Source organism: Cetorhinus maximus, chromosome 3, assembly GCF_964194155.1.
Source record: "Cetorhinus maximus chromosome 3, sCetMax3.hap1.1, whole genome shotgun sequence".
Lineage (NCBI taxonomy): Eukaryota > Metazoa > Chordata > Chondrichthyes > Lamniformes > Cetorhinidae > Cetorhinus > Cetorhinus maximus.
Window position 1 is genome coordinate 54,049,725 of NC_135881.1, and position 22,807 is coordinate 54,072,531.

At 46.1% G+C, this 22,807-nt stretch overlaps 1 protein-coding gene across 2 annotated transcripts in view; it reads right to left on the reverse strand.

Annotated features, from left to right (window-relative positions):
• LOC144678644 (plexin domain-containing protein 2-like) overlaps positions 1 to 22,807 on the reverse strand; it is a 482,473-nt gene that overhangs the window by 115,496 nt on the left and 344,170 nt on the right. The window contains exon 9 of one of the 2 annotated variants that reach the window (XM_078538383.1): positions 1,944 to 2,025. The exons of the other annotated variant lie outside the window; for it this stretch is intronic. Coding sequence (XP_078394509.1) covers positions 1,944 to 2,025 — 82 coding nt within the window. The remainder of the gene's footprint in view (positions 1 to 1,943; positions 2,026 to 22,807) is intronic. 2 annotated transcript variants of the gene reach the window in all.

Here is a 22,807-nt window from a genome sequence, read left to right on the forward strand (position 1 = left end):
GTGAATCTTCCAGTCCTACCAACAGAGGGAAGCGTGGCGGGCAGGGGAACTTAATTTGGCGTGAGGCTAAAAATCAGTTTCCCGATGTCGGGATGAACTGTCAGAATTCTGTTCTTGGGACTTTAAAGGTGGGTCAAGTTGACTGACAAACAAAGCCCCTTTGCATGCATTAGCATGTCAAGCATGCTCATTAAAAGGCCACCTCGTCAGAATAAAGCTCCCCCCTCCGAATTAAGTTCCTCACCAGCGGGAAATTAGAATATTCACCTTTTTGACTGTATATGAGCAGTGTCTGCCTGGTGAGCTTCACTTCTTCCATGACTTTGAGGTCAGTAGATGCTGCCTTCACCTTCTTGAGGATTGTTCATAACTTCACAATCAAGCTGCGCGAAGGCTGGACGGGGATTGCAGGCTAAAGGTGGAAGGGCGGTATGGAGGCGGGACAGGGGAGGGGGGGTAGGGTGGAGCAGAGGCTGGACCTAGGAGGCAGGCTAAGGAGGGGCGAGAGAGAGAGCCTGTTCAGGTGCCCTTTAAATATGGCGCCCAGACCTTCGAGCCCATGAGGTAATTTCGGGGATGGCGACTTCCTGCCCGCCCCCGCCATGAGATGTTCCATGCACCACACTGATGCATAAGTAATGAGCTGAACAGGGCAAGATTGCGCGTGTTCAGCCGTCCCACTCCCCAGCGGGTATCATTCGCACTTCCATGTCTGCCACCGAACTTGGACTCCAGAGTGGAAGATTCCGCCCAGTGCATTTACTCTGTCTACTCAAAATGTGGCAGTACATAGGATCATAGGACTTAAGAGCAAGAATAGGCCATTCGCCCCTTCGAGCCTGCTCTGCCATTGATAAGATCATGGCTGATCTGGTTGTGGTCTCAACTCCACTTTGCCATCTGCCCCCCAATAACCTTTGACTCCCTTGTCTATCAAAAATCTAACTCAGCCTTGAGTAAATTCAATGACCCAGCCTCCACTGCTTTCTGGGGAAGAGAATTCCACAGATTAACAACCCTCTAAGTCTCTTGAAACACCACACAACCCCTGCATTAAATTTGACCAGCCATTTGTTTGCCCTAAGGTATTTGCTGTAGTGCCTCCCCTCCCACACGATGGAAAGGCAGGTTTGGCAGTCGTGGGATTCAAACCCACTCCTCTGCAGAGACAGGAACCTTAATCCACTACCTTAAACTGCTCCGCCACCCCACCACAGTACGGCAACTTGATCTACACTGTAACTAGGATGAACACCTACAAGGAAGGTGTTGGATGGAGCACAGGTTTGCCAGGCTCTGATTAATGGCAGTCTTTCTTAAGGCCTGTCTTTGTGTTTCATAAGGTAGAAACCATTAATTTCAAAAGTTAAGTTTTAAGATGGGTTTCTCTGTCACCAAACGTGTTGCTGACCTTCAGTGGCTCCTGGTTCACCAATGCTTTGATTTTGTAATTCTTACCCTTGTGCTCAAATCTACCCATCACCTCACCAAGGTTTTATTTGCCAGTTCTTATATCTCCTCCTTCAATGTTTGCCCAGTTACACTCCTGTGAAGCACCTTTGGAAGTTTTACTATGTTAAAGGTGGCATATAAATGCAAGTCGTTGCACTAGAACAAATCTGCAATCATGCTGGAAGATAAAATTAATCTAATGATAACATATAAGTGGTTGAGAATTATATTGAATCCACTCTGAAAGATACATTTTCTGTCTGGTTTAATAAGAAGAAGATCCAATTTTACTGTTAGGCTCCGTCAAACGCAACTACGGCAAGGTGTATAACTGATCAGTACAGGTGACAACGCATCAGGAATTATATTTATTTCAGATAAAGATAATCAAAATAACTACAATAGACCCTCCTTTCCAACAATTTCGGCACCATTTATTAAAACGATTCTAATCTGCTTCTGGCAGTGTTCTCTCAGAACAGCTGTCTTACCTCTGGAGCTTGTCACACCAGGTGCAGTTAAAGCCAATCTGTGCACTGACACAGGCAGAGCAGCTTCTGTACTGGAGACAAGCTGGAGATAACAGAGAGAGAGAAAAAAAAATCAGGACAAAAATACAGGATATCAAAATCCTGGAACAAAACTGTCGCTTGAAATTATTCCAAAAGCTAATGATGTGACTAGAATGACCTAACAGTTTAAGTTTTTTTCTGTTATGAATGATCAATATTGTTAACAGGAGGCAGCGGAGATAGCTTTTAAAGCAATTTGAACTTCAAAGTGTCATCTGTTCAGAGTATTTATTTCAGCTCACCACTTGAGATTTGTATTCTGCATTCATTCTTATTTAGAGATGAGAAAAGCAGGATCTCCTCCAGTTGAGCACAAAGTAAGAGCACTCCAGGTCTTGAAGGGGTACAATTTGAGGGCAGGTTGTAAAAACTTGGCTTGTATTTCCCTGACTCCAGTTTGTTGAGGGGTGATTGAAACAGATATTTAAACAGATATTTAAAATGATTAAACCATTTCCTTTGGTGGTTGGATCCAGAACAAGGTATAATTTTAAAATTCATGCTAGGCCACTTAGGAATGAAATTGGGAACAACTTGTTCTCCAAAAATAGTCAAAATTCAGAACTCCCTCTCCCCCAAAAGGGTGTAATGAATCACTGGTCACCACAACACTGCATGAGTTAAGGTAGAAGGGTAGGGTGCCAGAGGTGCCAGCCTTCCAGTCAGCAAAACTACTCTGCTGCAAAGGACTTTTTCATTTATTCATTCATGGGGTGCAGGTGTCACTGGATAGACCAGCAATTATTGCCCATCATTAATTGCCCTTGAGAAGGTGGCGGTGAGCCGTCATCTTGAACCACTGCAGTCCAAGTGGTGTAGGTACACCCACAGTGCTGTTGGGAAAGGAGTTGCAGGATTTTGACCCAGCGACTGTGAAGGAACGGTGATATAGTTCCAAGTCAGGATGATGTATGGCTTGGAGGTGGTGGTGTTCCCATGCATCTGCTGCTCTTGTCTTTCTAGGTGGTAGAGGTCACAGGTATGGAAGATGTTGTCTAAGGAGCCTTGATGAGTTTCTGCAGTGCAGTGTAGATGGTACATGCTGCTGCCGCTGTGCGTCAGTGGTGAAGGGAGTAAGTTTTGAAGGTGGTGGATGGAGTTCCAATCAAATGGGCTGCTGCTTAGATGGTGTTAAGCTTCTTGAGTGTTGTTGGAGTTGCACTCATCCAGGCAAGTGTAAAGTATGCCATCATACTCCTGACTTGTGCCTTGTAGATGGTGGACAGGCTGTGGGGAGTCTGGAGGTGAGTAAGGTCTGATTCAATGAGTGTGTCTATGTCAGGCTGTTGACTAGTCTATGAGACAGCTCTCACATTTTTGGCACAAGCCCCCAGATGTTAGTAAGAAGGACTTTGCAGGGTCAACAGGGCTGGGTTTGCGTTGTCGTTTCCTTAATCTGTGTGTGGCCCGTACAGTTTCATTCCTTTTAGACTTTGTAATGGTTTGATACAACTGAGTGGCTTGCTCGTCCATTTAAAAGTCAACCACATTGTTGTGGGTTTAGAGTCACGTGTAGGCTAGACCAGACCAGGTAAGGACCGAGATTTCCCTTCCTAAAGGACTATAGCGAGCCAGATGATTTTTTATGACAATCAACAATGGTTTCATGGTCATGGAGAGGCAGTGGCATAGTGGTATTGTTACTGCGCTGGTATTCCAGAGACCCAGGCTAATGGGGACCTGGATTTGAATCCCACCATGGCAGATGATGAAATTTAAATTCAATAAAGATCTAGAATTAAAAGTCTAATGACCATTGCTGATTGTTGTAAAAACCCATCTGGTTCACTAAGCTCCTTTAGGGAATGAAATCTGCTGTCCTTACCTGGTCTGCCCTACATGTGACTCCAGACCCACAGCAATGTGGCTGACTCTTAAATGCCCTCTGAACAACGCCCACATCCCATGAACAAATAAAAAAAAATTGCTGAGACTAGTTTTTTAATTCCAGACTTATTAATTTAAATTCCACCAGCTGCCATGGTGTGTGTCCCCAGGGTGTGAGCTTAGGTCTCTGGATTACTAGTCCATTGACATCACCACTACACCATCACTTGCCTTGATGATAACTCAGATGATGATTCTGAGGGCCCAGGTTATCGAGGATGCATGCATGGCATATACCAGGGAATAACAGGTGCATGGGGAAACATGTAGCAAGCTTGTATACAATGGCTTAGGGTATGCAGAAGTCCAGATTTAAATTGTGTCAGGACACTATGCAGTCTATGGAGACCACTTTATCCAACATGGAGCAAGCAATCAGTTTCATAAATACAACAATGGTGTGCACCATAATGGCATTTCTGCTCATAGCTTTGGCAGCTTTCAGAGCAGCTCAGGCTGTTGCCACTTTATATCTGAGAGCTGATGTTGACTGGGGCTCTCTGAACATGACATCCCTCTTGCACTCTGTCTTCGTGTGGAGCCAAAGGAGTGCTGAGGTGCAGTCTGAGGAGAGTGGCTCCATGGAAAAAGCAGTTGCTCCCCTGTTTAGGAAGATAGTGTGTCTGCTCCCTCATCACCCACTCAGTCAGTACCATTGTTGGTGCCACAGAGCAGGCTGTGCCTGATTGCCTTGGCACACAATGAACTACTATATTCTGCAGTCAAGCCCTCAAGGTCCTGGGCTGCTCTAGGTTGGCCACCCAGTAACCTCAGTGTTGCTAATGGGAGCTCAGCTGCCTCCACCTCCTAAGCTGTAGAGATATACTGTGACAGCACTAGGATAGGTAAACAAACAAAGAATAGTGGCACCAGGGGTTTGCATAAGGGTGATACTACCTGTTCAATATTAAGACACAGACGAAATTGTGTTGTTGGGTATTTTTTTTTTCTGGATTGGTGTTGATATTTCATAGAATTATTAAAGCTCAAAGAGCAGAATGAGGTCATTCGGCCTATGATGCCTATGCTGGCTCCTTGAAAGAGCAGTCATTCCTAACCCCACATCGCTTTTTGTCCCAAAATACGTAAGTTCTTCACCCTCAACCATCTGTCCAATTCCCTTTTAAAATTATTTATGAAATTAGTTTATATTGCCTTTTTAGTTACAGTCCCAAGACCAATATCTCCCTTGAACGAAAAAAAATTCTCATCTTTCCTCTTGAACTTTTCCAATGGTTTTGAATCTATAACCTCTAGCTATTGACCCACTCACCAGAGGTATTTTTTTTGCTATTTACTCTATCAACATCTCTCAATATCTTGGAAATTTCTAGTTATTAGGTCTGCTTTTAACCCTCTTGGTTCCAAGGGGAGCAGTCCTAACTTTTACAATCTCTCCACATAATAAAGTCTCTTATTCCTGGTAAAATCTGGTAAACCTCCTCTGTACCCGTAATAAAAATAGAAAATGCTAGAAAAACTCAGCAGGTCTGGCAGCATCTGTATGCTCTGTACGCTGTTTGATGCCTTTACATCTTTCCTTAAGGTGCCTCGTATTGTCCAGAATAAACTGGCCGAGGCCGAACCAGTGTTTTATAAATTTCAAGCATGATCTCTTTGCTTTTATATTCTATTTCTCAATGTATAAACCCAAGCATATACTTTTTAACCATCTTATGTTCTTGCCCTGCTACCTTTGGGGATTTCTGTATGTGGGCACCACACTCTCTCTGCTCATCTACACTTTTCAAAATCATACCATTTATACTGCACTGTCTTTCCATATTAGCCCTCCCAAAGTGCAACAATTCACATTTTTCAACATTAAACTCAACCTGCCATATATCTGGAAATTTCACCATTCAGTCTATGTCATCCTGAAACCCATAACTATTCTCGTCATGATTGCCTACTTTGGCAAGTTACATATCAACTGCAAACTCTAAAATGCTGTTTTCTACACCCACACCAAGGTCATTTACTATGAGTTAAGGATTTTAAAACGGGCAATTGGGGAACAGCATTTCAAGCCACCTCCCAGTGCGAAAAACATCCGTCCATCACTCTTCTAGTACCTGTCACTGCCAATTTTGTACCCATACTGCCACTTTTCCCTTAATTCCATCAGCTTCCACTTTCTTAATGAGCCTCCTGTGCGGCACTCTATTGAGTGCCTTCTAAAATTTATAAAACATCTATTGCATTATCTTGATCAATCTCCTCTATTACTTCATTAAAGAATACAGGTCAAGTTAGTCAGTACATGACTTACCTTTGACAAATCCCAGCTGATGTCCCTAGATTAATCCATATCTTTATAAATTAGAGTTTATTTTTGTCCTTGATAATTAAATATTGTAGTGTCATGACGGTAAGGCCCATAAGACTGGGCTGAAGGAAGGAAATCCTTTGTGCAGCACTTTTCATGATCTCAGGATGTCCCAAAGCACCTTACTGCCATTAAAGTACTTCTGAAGCGTAGTCACTGTTGTAATGTGGGAAACCTGACAACCAATTTGCGCACAGCAATCTCCCACAAACAGCAATCTGATAATAACTAGAATCAGACTGTGGTAATAAGAACATTGGTGATAAGGATTTTGGAGGTTGGTATGACGGGGATGCAAGTAATGGCTCATGTGAATAGAGAAGCAGCTCTCAAAGCTCTGGCAGCAAGTGGCACTGATAGTTGATGTTGGTTCCTGTTCTTCCTCCTCTTCATTCTGCTCCTTCAACTGCATTTCTTTTTGCCCAGATAGTAGTAAGGGTTGGCCTCTAAGGCAGAGCCTCGGAGTTGGTCAGGGACAGGAAGGTGTGGCTGCGAGTCAGGCAGATATGGGGAACCAGCATGTAGTGATGGAGGAGACTCAGTCCAACAGGTATGAGCTACTTGCTACCCATGTAGATGAGGAGAAGGACTGCAAGGTGGATAAGTGGATTGGCCATGGCACCATGGTAAAGGATGCCATTCAAATGGGGGGGAACAAAGAATTGGCAGTGATAGCAGACAGTATAGTCAGAAGGGTAGATGCCATTCTCTGTAGCCACAACTGGGAGGTCCAAAGGTTGTATTGTTTGCCCATTGCCAGAGTCAAGGACATCTCCTCACGGCTTGAGAGGAACTTGGAGTGGGAGGGGAAGAATCCAGTTATTGTGGTCCACGTGGGAACCAATGACATAGGTAGAGCCAGGAATGATGTTCTGCTAAGAGAATTTGAGGATTAGGGTCCCAATTTAAAAAGCAGAATATATATCATCCCTGGATTGTGATCTGAGCCACATGCCAATTGGCAAAGGGTCAAGCAGATTACAGAATTAAATGTGTGATTGAAACAATGGTGTAGGAAAAAGGGGTTTCAATTCATGGGGCACTGGTGTCAGTACTCAGGGAAGGGAGCTGTTCTACTGTGATGAGCTCCACCTGAACCAGGCTGGGACCTTGTCCAGGCCAATTGTATAACTAGATGAAGGCATCAGAATGTATAGTAATGTGGGTAAAGACAAGCAGAGTGGGACAGAAAGGGACAGAAAGTTTAACAAAAATTGTATGGAATTGAAGTAAAAAAATGAAATTACAGGTTCTTTATCCGAATGCACAAAACATCTACAATAAGATAGATGGACTAGTGACACAAATAGAAGTAAACGATCTAATTGCCATTACAGAGACTCGATTAAAGGTGATCAAGGTTGGGAACTAAATATTCCAGGCTACACAATGTTTTGGAAAGACTGACAAAAAAGGAGGGATAGCCCTGGTAGTAAAGGATGACATAAGGACATTAGCAAGCAAGGATCTGGCTTCAGAGATCATGAAATAGAATCAGCATGAATGGAAAGTAGGAATAGCAAGAGTCAGAAAATACTGGTGGAAGTAGTTTATAGATCCCTTAATAATTGTTATACCATCGGACAGAACATTAAACAGGACATTATTGGAGCTTGTAACAATGGAAATGTAACTATTCTGGGGGACATTAATCTTCATGTAGACTGGAACAATCAAATTGGCAAGTGTGGTGAAGAAGATGTATTTGGAGAACTTTCTGTGTGGCAGATTCTTGGAGCAATATGTTGTGGAACCAATGAAGGATAAAGCTATCTTAGATTTTTAAAACTTCATTCATGGAATGTGGGCATGGCTGGCTAGGCCAACATTTATTGCCCATCCCTAATTACCCTTGAGAAGGTGGCGGAGAGCTGCCTTCTTGAACCGTTGCATGTCTATGTGGTGTAGGTACACCCACAGTGCTGCTAGGAAGGGAGTTCCAGGATTTTGACCCAGCGACAGTGAAGAAACGTCAATATATTTCCAAGTTAGGATGGTGAGTGACTTGGAGGGGAACTTCCAGGTGGTGGTGTTCCCCTATGTTTTCTGCCCTTGTCCTTCTATATGGCATTAGTCATGGGTTTGGAAAGTGCTGTCTAAGGAGCCTTGGTGAATTCCGGCAGTGCACCTTGTGGATGGCACACGTCGCTGCTACTGTACGTCGGTGATGGCAGGAGTGAGTGTTTTTGGATGTGGTGCCAATCAAGTGGGCTGCTTTGTCCTGGATGGTATCAAGCTTCTTTAGTGTTGTTGGAGCTGCACTCATCCAGGCAAGTGGAGAGTATTCCATCACACTTGTGTCTTGTAGATGGCGGACATGCTTTGGGGAGTCAGGAAGTGAGTTATTCCTTGCACAATTCCTAGCCCCTGATCTGCTGTTGTAGCCACAGTATTTATATGGCTAGTACAGTTTAGTTTCTGGTCAATGGTAACCCCCAGGATATTGATAGTGGGGGATTCAGTGATGTTCATGCCATTGAATGCCAAGGGGTGATGGTTAGATTCTCTCTTGTTGGAGATGGTCATTGCCTGACATTTGTGGGGCGTGAATGTTACTTGCCACTTGTCAGCCCAAGCCTGGACCTTGTCCAGGTCCTGCTGCTTTTGGACATGGACTGCTTCAGTATCTGAGGAGTCACGAATGGTGCTGAACATTGTGCACTCATCAGTGAACATCCCCACTTCTGACCTTATGATGGAAGGAAGGTAATTGATGAAGCAGTTGAAGGTGGCTGGGCTGAGGACACAACCCTGAGGAATTCCTCCAGTGATGTACTGGAACTGAGATGACCGAACTCCAACAACCACAACCATCTTGCTTTGTGCTAGGTATGACTCCAACCGTGGCGAGTTTTCTCCCTGATTTCCATTGACTCCAGTTTTGCTAGGGCTCATTGATGCCACACTCTGTCACATGCTGCCTTGATGTCAAGAACAGTCACTCTCACCTCACCTCTGGAGTTCAGCTCTTTTGAGCTCCATGTTTGAACCAAGGCTGTAATGAGGTCAGGAGCTGAGTGATCCTGGAGGAGCCCAAACTGAGAGTCAGTGAGCAGGTTATTGCTAAGCAAGTGCTGCTTGCTAGCACTGTTGATGACCCCTTCCATCACTTTACTGATGATTGAGAATGGACTGATGGGGCAGTAATTGGCCAAGTAGGATTTATCCTGCTTTTTATGCACAGGACATACCAGGGCAATTTTTCACATTGCTAAGTAGATGCCAGTGTTGCAGCTGGACTGAAACAGCTTGGCTAGGGGCACGGCCAATTCTGGAACACAAGTCTTCAGTACTATTGCTGGAATATTGTCAGGGCCCATAGCCTTTACAGTTTCCAGTGCCTTCAGCCATTTCTTGACGTCACGTGGAGTGAATTGAATTGGCTGAAAACTGCCATCTGTGATCACAGAATCACACTGTGCAGAAGAGGCCCTTCGGCACATCGAGTCTGCACTGACACGTGAGAAACACCTGACCTACCCACTTAAAAATCCCATTTACCAGTACTTGGCCCATAGCCTTGAATGTTATGACGTGCCAAGTGCTCATCTAGGTACTTTTTAAAGGATGTGAGGCAACCTGCCTCCACCACCCTCCCAGGCAGCGCATTCCAGACCGTCACCACCCTCTGGGTAAAAAAGTTTTTCCTCACATCCCCCCTAAACCTCCTGCCCCTCACCTTGAACTTATGCCCCCTCGTGACTGACCTTTCAACTAAGGGGAACAGCTGCTCCCTATCCACCCTGTCCATGCCCCTCATAATCTTGTACGCCTCGATGGGGTCGCTCCTCAGTCTTCTCTGCTCCAATGAAAACAACCCAAGTCTATCCAACCTCTCTTCATAACTTAAATGTTTCATCCCAAGCAACATCTTGGTGAATCTCCTCTGCACCCCCTCCAGTGCAATCACATCCTTCCTATAATGTGGCAACCAGAACTGCACACAGTACTCCAGCTGTGGCCTCACCAAGGTTCTATACAACTCCAACATGACCTCCCTACTTTTGTAATCTATGCCTTGATTGATAAAGGCTTGTGTCCCATATGCCTTTTTCACCACCCCACTAACATGCCCCTCTGTCTTCAGAGATCCAAGGGCACACACGCCAAGGTCCCTTTGTTCCTCAGAACTTCCTAGCGTCATGCCGTTCATTGAATACTTCCTTGTCAAATTACTCCTTCCAAAGTGTATCACTTCATACTTTTCAGAGTTAAATTCCATCTGCCACTTATCTGCCCATTTGACCATCCCGTCTATATCTTCCTGTAGCCCAAGACACCCAACCTCACTGTTAACCACCCGGCCAATCTTTGTGTCATCCGCAAACTTACTAATCCTACCCCCCACATAGTCATCTATGTCGTTTATATAAATGACGAATAATAGGGGACCCAGCACAGGTCCCTGACGTACGCCACTGGACACTGGCTTCCAGTCACTAAAGCATCCTTCTGTCATCACCCTCTGTCTCCTACAACTAAGCCACTTTTGAATCCACCTTATCAAATTACCCTGTATCCCATGTGCATTTGCCTTCTTTATAAGTCTCCCATGTGGGACCTTGTCAAAGGCTTTGCTGAAATCCATATAAACTACATCAACTACACTACCCTCATCTACACACCTGGTCACCTCCTCAAAAAATTCAATCAAATTTGTTAGGCATGACCTCCCTCTGACAAAGCCATGCTGACTACCCCTGATCAAACCTTGCCTCTCCAAGTGGAGATAGATTCTCTCCTTCAGAATTTTCTCCAATAGTTTCCCTACCACTGATGTGAGGCTCGCTGATCTGTAGTTCCCTGGCTTATCTCTACAACCCTTCTTAAATAGCAGAACCACATTAGCTGTTCTCCAGTCCTCTGGCACCTCCCCTGTGGCCAGAGAAGAATTAAAAATTTGGGTCAGAGCCCCTGCAATCTCCTCCCTTGCCTCCCTCAGTATTCTGGGACACAAATCACCTGGACGTGGTGATGCTGGGGAGGAGGAGGCTGAGATGGATCATCCATTTGGCACTTCTGGATGAAGATTGTTGCAAATGCTCCAGCATTACCTTTTGCACTGATGTGCTCAGCTCCCCCATCATTGCAGATGGGGATATTTGTGGATCTAATATTGTGTAATGAAGCAGGGTTAATTAGTGATGTTGTAGAAAAAGATCCACTGGGAAAGAATGATCAATATCATTGAATTCCATTTACAATTGAAAATTACTTGCTCCAATCCTAAGCAAAAATATTAAACTTAAACAAAGCCAATTATATAGTTATGAGGGGAGAACTGGCTAAGGTAAATAGACTAAAAGGGATGAAGGTAAATGAGCAGTTAGAAACATTTAAAGAAACAATTCAAAATATTTTTTAAAAATACATTCCATTGAAAATCAAAAGCTCAGTGAAGAAGACCAATCCATGGCTCACCCAGAAAGTTAAGGATATTATAAGATTACAGTGTTACAAAAACACAATAGCAAGCCTGAGGATTGGGAATGTTTTAGAAACCAGCAGAGGGCAACCAAAACATTGATAAGTAGGTGAAAAATAAAAGATGAGAGTAGGCAGGAACTGGAACTCTCTGTTCCCGCTAGCACGTGTTTGGCAGCGTGAACGGACAGTATGGCAAGAAGGCCAAAAATCGGTTTCACGATGTTGTGAAACCAGGGGCAGGATATTGAGGTTGGCAGTGGGGGGCGGGGCCCGCTCGCCAACATGTAAAATGATGCGGGATTTCAATTTTCAGGTCGACGGGGGCGCAGCCAAATCAACTGCGCCCGCCGACCTGCCAACGGCCAATTGAGGCCATTTAAAAAGTAATTAGACTAGTTAATGGACCTGCCCATCCAACCTAAAGGTTGGAGGGCAGGCCGGGAGCAGGCGGGCTTCAGAAAAAGCATGAAACCTCATCCACGGGCAGGATGAGGTTTCACGTAGGTTTTTAAAAATTTAATAAAAGTTTTCTTAAAAGTGATGGACATGTCCCAACTCATGTGACTGTCACATCAGAGGACATGTCAGGGAAATTTCATTTCTCTACATGTACCATTTCTAAATTTGGCGCCGATCTTCCTGAGGCAGCACTTAGCTCTTTCACATGCACAAAAAAGTGCACGCCCAGTTTAGGGAATCCCCCCGCCTGCACAGGGAGCGCATAGCGCTTCCTGGTGGACGTCACGCTGGGCAGGCCTTAATTGGCTTGTCCACGTAAAATGGCGGTGCGCCCCCGATTGGGGGCGTCGATCGGAAGCGCGCATGCATTCGCCCACTCCTGAACTTCCCCCTCCGACAAGGGGTAAATTCTTCCCCAGATTACAATTGCCTACTCCGACCATCGGACGTTGGGAACTTCATGGTAATGCATCTGCATATCACTATAAGCCCAGACCGCCGGAATCATCCCCCCACACTGGATTATCTGAGCACATTGGCGTGCATATATAAGGCATGCACCCGGCGAGCTGCACTTCGGGGGGAACTTGGAGGTGAGAGCACAGTAACATTGCACAGCGTCGCCAGGGTCGCCTGTTGGACTTCAAGGTCGAGGCGCAGTGCATTGAGGCGAGGGCGCAGGCAAGTCGCTTTTTCCCGGCTGGCTGACAGTGCGGTGCTGTGGCAAAGGCTTCCCTGCGGCTGAGATGAGTTGGTGGGGGCGGTGCAAGGGCTGCAAACTGTGGTTGAGGCAACTTGGGCGGGAGGCCAAGGGCTGCATTGCGGTTGATGGTGGTGCACAAGCTATTGCAGGGTGACGAGAAGTGAAGCGGCCACACATTAGGGAAACCTTGTATGAAGTGACCATTCCTCCACAGCTAAGTTAGTTCAGATGCAGCCACATTGGCATGCTTGGAGTCGGGCCTCTAGCGTATCTGTCCACTCAAGCAGCGCAGAGGCATGAAAGTGCCACCAAATGTTCCAGAGCTTTTCACCTCTCGCGCACCAACTGCAATCCAATGAGTTTTAGTGGACTGCAGAACAGTTCAGCGACTGGGAAAGTTGTATAATCTTCTTGTGAAAGCTGGCCATGGAGCAGTGACTGGTGTAGGCGCTCACAGCCCCTTGCAATGTCATCATATTGGTTTGGACCAATCTCCCCCATGGTTCAAGCTAACAGTGCAGCCTTGCAGTGTGGGTTAGGAGAATGCCTGCATCTGAACTGAGAGCACAGCATGCAGTCCAGTGGGCGAGTGCTGCTGCCAATTGGTCAGGTGGAGTGGAATGGAGGTGGGTGGAGAATTGGGCAGCTATACAGTGCACTAAACTCTGGTCATCCAGTGGTTGCTAGCACTCTCCAGGATGCATTAAGGGGCCTTCAGAGTCAACCAAGAGACGCTCTTAGTGACTCTCTCTTTCATTCTGCAGGAGGGGTACATCAGGAACATGGAGCCTGGTTGACCTAGCCGAATGCCTCATGGCATACAGAGAACGGAAATGAAGGAGAAGGGAGCGACGGAGGCGCCCGGCTGGGCAGATAGAGGAGCAGCACCGTCTGAGAGAAGGGCGATTGGGGCTCCCGCACACGCTGCTGAAGAGCCACAGCAAGTTGTTGCTGGTTGGTGCTAGCTATAAACGCTGCCTTTCATTCTTGCAGATGACCAAGAACTAGTGTCACTGAAGACTGTGCATGTGTAGGGAACCAGTCAGTCACATCTGCCAGTTGCTGCAGGATTTGTTGCCACAGGGGCATGGAGGGCATCCACTTCCAGTGGTGTGAAAGTGACCGCGATGCTCAATTTTTATACCTATGGCTCCTTTCAGGGCCCCACAGGTGACCCCTGTGGGATCTCACAAGTCTCCACCCACAAATGCATCCATGAGGTCATGGACGCCACCTTTGTGAGGGTACACAACTTTGTGCATTTCGCCTAGGACCAGGAAAACCAGGAAGCAAGTGTGCTGGAATTTGCCCAGATCGCAGGGTGCCATCGACTGCACTCACTGCTCAGATCTCCGTTGCAACATGCGGTCAACTCTGTCAACCTCAATGGCTTTCATTTGCTGAATGTTCAGCTGATGTGCGACCACCACAAACGCATCCTTGCAGCTCTGTGCATAGTTCCCAGGGATTGTCCTCAACTCATACATGCTCAGTCTGTCACAGGTCCCTGAAGTCGTCCAGAGAAGCTGCAGGGTTGACTCTTAGGGGGCAAGGGCTACCCGCAGAGGATGTGGCTGACCATACCTGTGCGGTGGCCTCAGACTGCAGCAGAGCGAAGGTACAACGAGGCTCATGTTGCAACTCGCAACTTGGTGGAGCAAACCATCGGGACGTTGAAAATGAGGTTCCAGTGCCTGGACTGGTCTGGTGGAGCCCTGCAATATAGTCCACAGAGGATGTCAAGAATCATCGTCGTCTGCGGCGCCCTTTACAACCTGGGGAGAAGAGCTGGCTGAGGGGCAGATAGAGGAGCTGGACACCTCCTCCAATATGGAGGACCACGATGGGGATGAAGGTGAGGCGGTCCTCGAAGGCGACAATGACGGTGGTGAGGCCCTCGCACTGGCCAAACGAGGCAGGCACACTTGGGAGGCCCTCATAGCTGCTAGATTTGTGGGGGATGATGATGACATGCAGACATTGAACCTGTGAATGTTTGACCCCAGTCTGGCTGATGGTAGCTGACATACGCTCTGTGATAAGGTAGCTGTCATGGAGATGCAACGGAGGCCCTAATAGTCATTTGATTCCAGGAGGATGATGACGACATGCAGTGAGGACACTCCATAGTTCTTCACATTGCCTCTGAGAATGTCAGATTCCTGTCTGGCTGAGGGCAGCTCGCTTGCACTCTGTGGTCAGGCTCATATCAAGGAGATGGAGCTGTAAAACTTTAGATGTACCTGATCCTTTGTCCGCCTTCAGCACCTGAGCCCTTCAGGAGCACAGCGACACTGGTCACAGATGCTGAAGAGATGGGGACCAGCCCCACCTGAAAGGTGCTGAGAGCACACAGGGAGTATGACAGAACTCTGTGACACCTGCCCACAACATTCTGGCACCAATGATAAGCATCATTGAGGTGCAGGTATCAGTTACGTGTGCAGGGAGTGTGAGGCCAGACCATCACTTTGGTCTGAAAGCTGCACAAAGCACAGGGAAGAGGCCCTGGACTGAGACACCTGCCTTTATCTTGTGCAGGAAAGTTTCACATCTGAGTGACACGAACACTGCTCACCATGACAAGGAGCCATAGGCAGGGAGACATTCTTGGGAGTTTATTTACAATAGTGAACATTAAGTACAAGTGATTAACACCCATGCCCAAGCTGTGCAACTAGGTGTCAGCTGTAGCTCAGTTCATAGCACCCTCGCCTTTGAATCAGAAGGTTGTGGGTTCATGTCCCACTCCCGGAAACCAAGAACTGTGAATGTACTCGAAAGAGTTACAATCTGTGACTGTTGATAACTTGGTAACTCGAAAGAGTTACATCTTCTTAACCTTCCTAAACCTGCCGCTACATCTTGGTGCTCCCTGGACATCCACAGCAGAGGTGGAGGCAGCCTGCTGACTGCTACGCCCTGCCTGTGATGACCTTGGCAGGCGTCCACTGGAGGGCCGAGACGTGCAGGGCCCCAGCCTGCTTTCCAGGACCTGCTGTGTGGCACCCTCCTCGGCCTGTGGAGGTGGAGCTGCTGGGGTCACAGGAAGAAGGGATTCTGATGGGCCGGACGCTCCTGGGGTCACCTGGTTGGATGGCCCTGGGATGTTGAGCTGCTGATCCTCCTCCCTATGGGTGCCTGACAGCTCCTGGCTGACTCCTTGAGGAGAAGAGGCAGCTGGAGTGAGTTCAAGCTGCCCCGCACCCCTCTCGTGTACATACTGTTGGAGGCCAACTATGGCGTCAGCGATGGGGTTCAGCCTGCGCAACAGTACAGGACCGATTCCCTGGGTCAAGGTCTCCATGGCGGCCACCATCCTACCAGTGTTGACCTTGGCGTCCTCAGCCTTAAGGTGGAAGGCTCCTCCATCTTGTCTTGACAATCTGAGGAGTGCAGCAGACGTCCCTTCCTGATGGTCCCGAGCTTGCCTTTGCAGCTCCAGCAACTGTGACAAGACCGAGTCCAGAGGCTTGTCATCTGACTCGGACTCAGCATGTGTCTGGCCTTCAGCAGTCCTCCGAGTGCCGTGAACCTGGGGAGTCCCTGCCGCCGCCTGCTGTGGATCAGACAGTGCAATGTGCTCACCAGATTGTGATCCCGTGGACTCTAAAGCTAGGTCCCAGCAAGGTGTGTGTCTCCGCGCTAGTGGAGGGTGTGGGTGAGCGCTTCAGGGAGGGTGCCTTCAGATTCCTCTTCAGAGGGTTCTTCGGGGCTTAGTTGGAGGCCCTGGATCGTGCGCTCCTTCGGTTGCTTGGCAGATGTGCCTGTAAAAGCAAGGAGTGCATGGCAGTGAAACAGGGCACATCACTCACAGCATGGTTGTCTGATGGATGTTGCACTGCTGGATCCTCACTTGGTAGAGCACCACCGACCTCACCATCAGTGCAGGAATGGTCCAGATCCTCGCCAGCCAGCTGGATGGCTGTGTTTTCAAAGTTCGTGAGGACCTTCATTTCAGGCATTCTCCACTTGTCTGCGACCTTTCCCTCTTGTCTGCCTGCTTGTCCTGCACGAATAGAGATGGAGAGAGTACAAGCAGGACGCCCACCAGGCCAGATGATAAGTATGCCTGGCCTGTGCGGGTGGTGAGTCGTCCCATGTACAGGATGAGGACAATGAAAGTGTGTGTGGGACAGTGAATGGTGATGTCCCTTGAACTGGCAGTGAATGAGATCACTGTGGGTATGTGAAGGGTTTGTGAGTTGCGAGTGATGAGAAAAGTGACTTACCCTGGTGGAAGGGAGGAGATCATTGCGGCAGTGGGTGGCTGTCCTCTTTTGTAGGGCGTTGGTGCTGACCACTGCTGCCATCACCTCTCATGCTGGATTGGTGGTGTTGCTGCCACTCCTGTGGCCAAAGCGGGGGTAGAGGACATCATGCTGGCCTCCACTGAGTCAAAAAGGCGCTTGAGGGACGTGTTATTGAACAGGGCGGGGGTCTGTAGTCTGTTTGCCTTTTGTGGCCATGTCTTCTTTGCAGTAGTCCTGGTCTGGAAGCACTGAGAAGTGTTCACGTGGCTGGACTTTAAATATGGCACCTGGTGTGATGAAGCAGCGAGGCGAAGGCGTGGTGGACGAATGAGGGCCCGCCCACCATTGAAATAGTGAGTTTCCTGGGAATGCATTATTAATGATGCGCGATTAGGACGATACAGCGTGAAAGGCTGCCATTGGGGCTGGCAGGTAAAACATCCCTTTCCCAACTGGTACTAGACTTAGTGCAAATCTGGGATGATTCCACGTCTGAAAGTAGATTGTCAGAGCTTTTATAAGTATATAAAAAAGGAGAAGAGTAGCTAAAGTAAACACTGGTCCTGAAGAAGTAGAGGCAGGAGAAATTATCTTGGGGAGTGAGGAAATGCAGAGGTGTTGAAGAAGTATTTTGTGTCTTTCTTCATAGCAGAAGACACAATTTTCATACTAGAAATAGGCGCTCACCTAAGGGCTAAAAAGAGTGAAGAAATTAAGGGAAATAGTATCGGCAGAGAAAAAGTATTGGAGAAACATAAGGGATCCAACAAATCCCCAGGACCTGATGGCCTACACTCTAGAGTTCTAAAAGAGATAGCTGCAGGGATAGTGGATGTGCTGATAATGATTTTCCAAAGTTCCTTAGATTCGGGAATTGTCCCGTTAGATTGGAAGTTGGCACTGCTTTTCAAGAAAGTGGGAAGAGATGCAACAAGAAGCTACAGACCAGTTCGTCTAACATCAGTTGTTGGGAAAATGCTGGAATCTATTATTAAGTAAGTCACAACAATGCACTTAGAGGAGTACAGTGTGATTAGAACAAATCAACATAATTTTACTAAAGGGAAATCCTGTTTGACAAATTTATTAGTTTTTTGAGGATGTAACCAGTTGGGTAGATAAAGGGGAACCAGTACATGTAGTATACTAGATTTCCAAAACATATTCAATAAAGTGCTACACAAAGGTTAACGGGTAAGATAAGGGCTCATGGAGTTGAGGGTAATATATTAGCATGGATATGGATATATTAATGGATAGAAAGCAGAGAGTGGGAATAAATGGGGCTTTTTCATGTTACCAGGCAGTGAATAGTGGAGTGCCACAAGGATCAGTGCTGGGGCCTCAGCTATTTACAATAGTCAAGAAGATATAATGATGTCTAAAATATTATTGAAAATTATTTTAAAATAGAGTTTAGTGATGTCTGTGTTTATGTATGTGTATGTGTGTGTGTCTTAATTAGATTAAAGCCAGCTGGTCTAGAGGCTTTGATGTATAGAAGAGAAGTAGGTTTGAAATGGTAATTAGGTAAACATAGGGAAATAGAAGGTGAGGTGTAAAGAGGGTAATTTGCATTTTTAAATAGACCGTTCAAAAGAGCGGGTGAAATATTTCACCTACCCAGGTGAAGCTCAGAAACAATGTGTTTAATTTTTTAAAAAGCTTACTGGTAAGGCGGGTATAATGAAAGGATTTTATTGTTAGAAGATTTAAAGTTAAAATAAAACCTAGTGACAATGAGAATTTGCATTCAAAGAGGGAAATATGTATAAAGAAAGAGAAGGCTGTTGGTAAAAGGAGGAGGGATTCTAAGATCTAAAGCCTCCGGCCTGTAAACCTCAAGTCTGTGCAAGGACCCAGAGCTGAAAGAAACTCATTTTGAATGTGACTGTCCAGGGTATGCTTTGCCAGGGGCCTGTTTAAATCTATGTGTTTTACTGTTGCCTTACCAGGGGTCTAACTAAGAGTCAGATTAATTAGGGGATTTTTGTAGTTATTATAGTAGTAATTTTGTAGACATATGTATGTGCTTACAAACTTTCTTGTATTAATAAATATTTAGTTTGGTTTTATAAAAAGCCGCTTGAGACTTGGTGGTTTTATTACTACTGAATTCAAAGCCTGCATCTCAAAACATACAAATTGCAAAAATGGGTTATGACAGTTGTTTCAAGTTTCCCTCTGGGATTTGAACAACTCAGCCTTTATCATTGGCTGTGTCATAATACAATGAAGAGACAGAGAGTAGTGTATCAAAATTTGCTGATGATACCAAGCTAGGTGGAAAGGTAAGCTATTAGGAGGACACAGAGAGGCTGCAAAGAGATATAGACAGGTTAATTGCGTTCGCAACAAGATAGCAGATGGAGGAGTATAATGTAGAGAAGTGTGAAGTTATTCACTTAGGTCGTAAGAATAGAAAGCAAAGTATTTTTAGAAGGTGTGAAACTTCTACGTGTTGATGTTCAAAGAGACTAGGGTGTGCTTGTACGATGAATGCAGAAAGTTAGCATGCAGGTGCAGCAAGCAGTTAGGAAGGCAGATAGCATGTTGGGCTTTACTGCAAGGAAATTGAAATACAAGAATAAAGGAGTCTTGCTACAGTTGTACAGGGTTTTGGTGAGACCACATCTTGTATACTGTGTGCAGTTTTGGTCTCCATATTTAAGAAAGGATATACTTATATTGGAGACTGTGCAGCAAAGGTTCACTAAATTGGTCCCTGGGATGAGGGGGTTGTCCTATGATGAGAGGCTAAGTAAATTGGGCCTATATTCTCTGGACTTTTGAAGAATGAGAGGCGATCTCATTGAAAACTACAAGATTCTGAAGGTGCTTGAAAGGGTAGAGGCTAGGAGACTGTTTCCACTGGTTCAGGGAGCCTAAAACATGGGGGCACAGCCTCAGGGTAAGGGGCCGATCATTTAGGATTGGGATGAGGAGAAATTACTTCACTCAAAGGGTTGTGAATCTTTGGAAATCTTTACCCCAGAGGGTTGTGGATGCTCCATCATTGAATACATTTAAGGCAGATTTTTGGTCTCTCGGAATTAAGGGAAACGGGGAGGGGTGGGAAAATGGTGTTGAAGCCCAAGATCAGCCATGATCGTATTGAATGGTGGAGCAGGTTCGATGGGCCAAATGGTCTTCAGCTGCTCCTATTAAGCATACAATGCGGTGCAGAGCAGTGGGAAACCAGGGGATTGGGAAGCCTACAAAGACCAACAGAGGACGACTGAAAAAGAAATAAGGAGGGAGAAGATTAAATATGAAGGTAAACTAGCCAGTAATATAAAAGAAGATTGCAAGAGCTTTTTTAGATATATAAAAGGTAAGAGAGAGGCAAAAATGGACATTGGGCCGCTGGAAAATGACGCTGGAGAAGTAGTAGTGGGGAACAAAGAAATGGCGGAGGAACTGAATAGGTACTTTGCGTCAGTCTTCACAGTGGAAGACACGTGTGACATTCCCAAAGTTCAAGAGAGTCGGGGGGGCAGAGGTGAGTATGGTGGCCATTACCAAGGAGAAGGTGCAAGGAAAACTGAAAGGTCTGAAGGTGGATAAATCACCTGGACCAGATGGATTACACCCCAGAGTTCTGAAGGAGATAGCTGAAGAGATAGTGGAGGCGTTAGTGGTGATCTTTCAGGAATCACTGGAGTCAGGGAGGGTCCCAGAGGACTGGAAAATCGCTAATGTAACCCCCCTGTTTAAGAAGGGAGTGAGGCAAAAGACAGGAAATTACAAGCCGATTAGCCTGACCTCGGTCGTTGGTAAGATTTTAGAGTCCATTATTAAGGATGAGATTTCAGAATACTTGGAAGTGCATGGTAAAATTGGGCAAAGTCAGCACGGTTTCATCAAGGGGAGGTCATGCCTGACAAATCTGTTAGAATTCTTTGAGGAGGTAACGAGTAGGTTAGACAAAGGAGAGCCAATAGATGTTATCTACTTGGACTTCCAGAAGGCCTTTGACAAGGTGCCGCACATGAGGCTGCTCAGTAAGATAAGAGCCCATGGTGTTAGAGGCAAGGTATTAGCATGGATAGAAGATTGGCTGTCTGGCAGGAGGCAGAGAGTGGGGATAAGGGGATCCTTCTCAGGATGGCGGCCGGTGACTAGTGGAGTTCCGCAGGGGTCAGTGTTGGGACCACAACTTTTCACTTTATACATTAATGATCTAGATGAAGGAACTGAGGGCATCCTGGCTAAATTTGCAGATGATACAAATATAGTTGGAGGGACAGGTAGTATTGAGGAGGCGGGGAGGCTGCAGAAGGATTTGGACAGGTTAGGAGAATGGGCAAAGAAGTGGCAGATGGAATACAACGTGGGGAAGTGTGAGGTCATGCACTTTGGTAGGAAGAATAGAGGCATGGACTATTTTCTAAATGGGGAGAGAATTCAGAAATCTGGAGTGCAAAGGGACTTGGGAGTCCTAGTCCAGGATTCTCTTAAGGTTAATTTGCAGGTTGAGTCGGTAGTTAGGAAGGCAATTGCAATGTTGGCATTTATTTCGAGAGGAATACAATATAAAAGCAGGGATGTGCTGTTGAGGCTTTATAAGGCTCTGGTCAGACCACATTTAGAATATTGTGAGCAATTTTGGGCCCCTTATCTCAGGAAGGATGTGCTGGCCCTGGAGAGGGTCCAGAGGAGGTTCACGAGAATGATCTCAGGAATGAAAGGCTTAACATATGAGGAACGTTTGAGGATTCTGGGTCTATAATCGATGGAGTTTAGAAGGATGAGGGGGGATCTGATTGAAACTTACAGAATACTGAAAGGCCTGGATAGAGTGGACGTGGGGAAGATGTTTCCATTAGTAGGAGAAACTAGGACCCGAGGGCACAGCCTCAGAGTAAAGGGAAGACCTTTTAGAACAGAGATGAGGAAAAACTTCTTTAGCCAGAGAGTTGTGAATCTATGGAATTCATTGCCACAGAAGGCTGTGGAGGCCAGGTCATTGAGTGTATTTAAGACTGAGATAGATAGGTTCTTGATTGGTAAGGGGATCAAAGATTACGGGGAGAAGGTGGGAGAATGGGGTTAAGAAACTTATCAGCCATGATTGAATGGCGGAGCAGACTCGATGGGCCAATTGGCCTAATTTCTGCTCCTATGTCTTACGGTCTTATGGTCTTATTTCTTGTGTTCTTATTAAGAAAAAGTTTGCAGCATGGAGCGGACAACCACAAATTTGGAAACACAAGCAGGGCTGTACTGCAAAATACTTCTTGAAGAGTTGCTGGAGCAACTGCTCTTGATATCAAGGCAGCATTTGATGGATATGGTACTAAGAAGCCCTGGAAAAACTGTGGGAATACCCTCCAGTGTCTACAATCATTACTGACACGAAGAATAATTATGATTGTTGGAAGTCAATCATCTCAGCTCCAGCGAGTTCTAGCAGGGAACTGCCTTAGTCCAACTGTCTATACGTACTTAACTGACATACTTGACTTCATCATAAAGTCAGGATTGGGGCCATACGACAATATTTCTACAGCGCTTAACTCTGTTCACAACTCTGTTTGTAATGAGGTGGCTGGTGCCAGCTTATAGCAAGACTTAGGCGGCATCCAGATTTGGGCTGACAAATGGCAAGTAATGATTGTTCCACATAAGTACTAAGCAATGACTATTAGTGCATTGAAGTAACAGTGGGTGTAATTCAACACCATCCGCTGGCGGGTTTGGTGGCGGGGGTGACATTCAATCT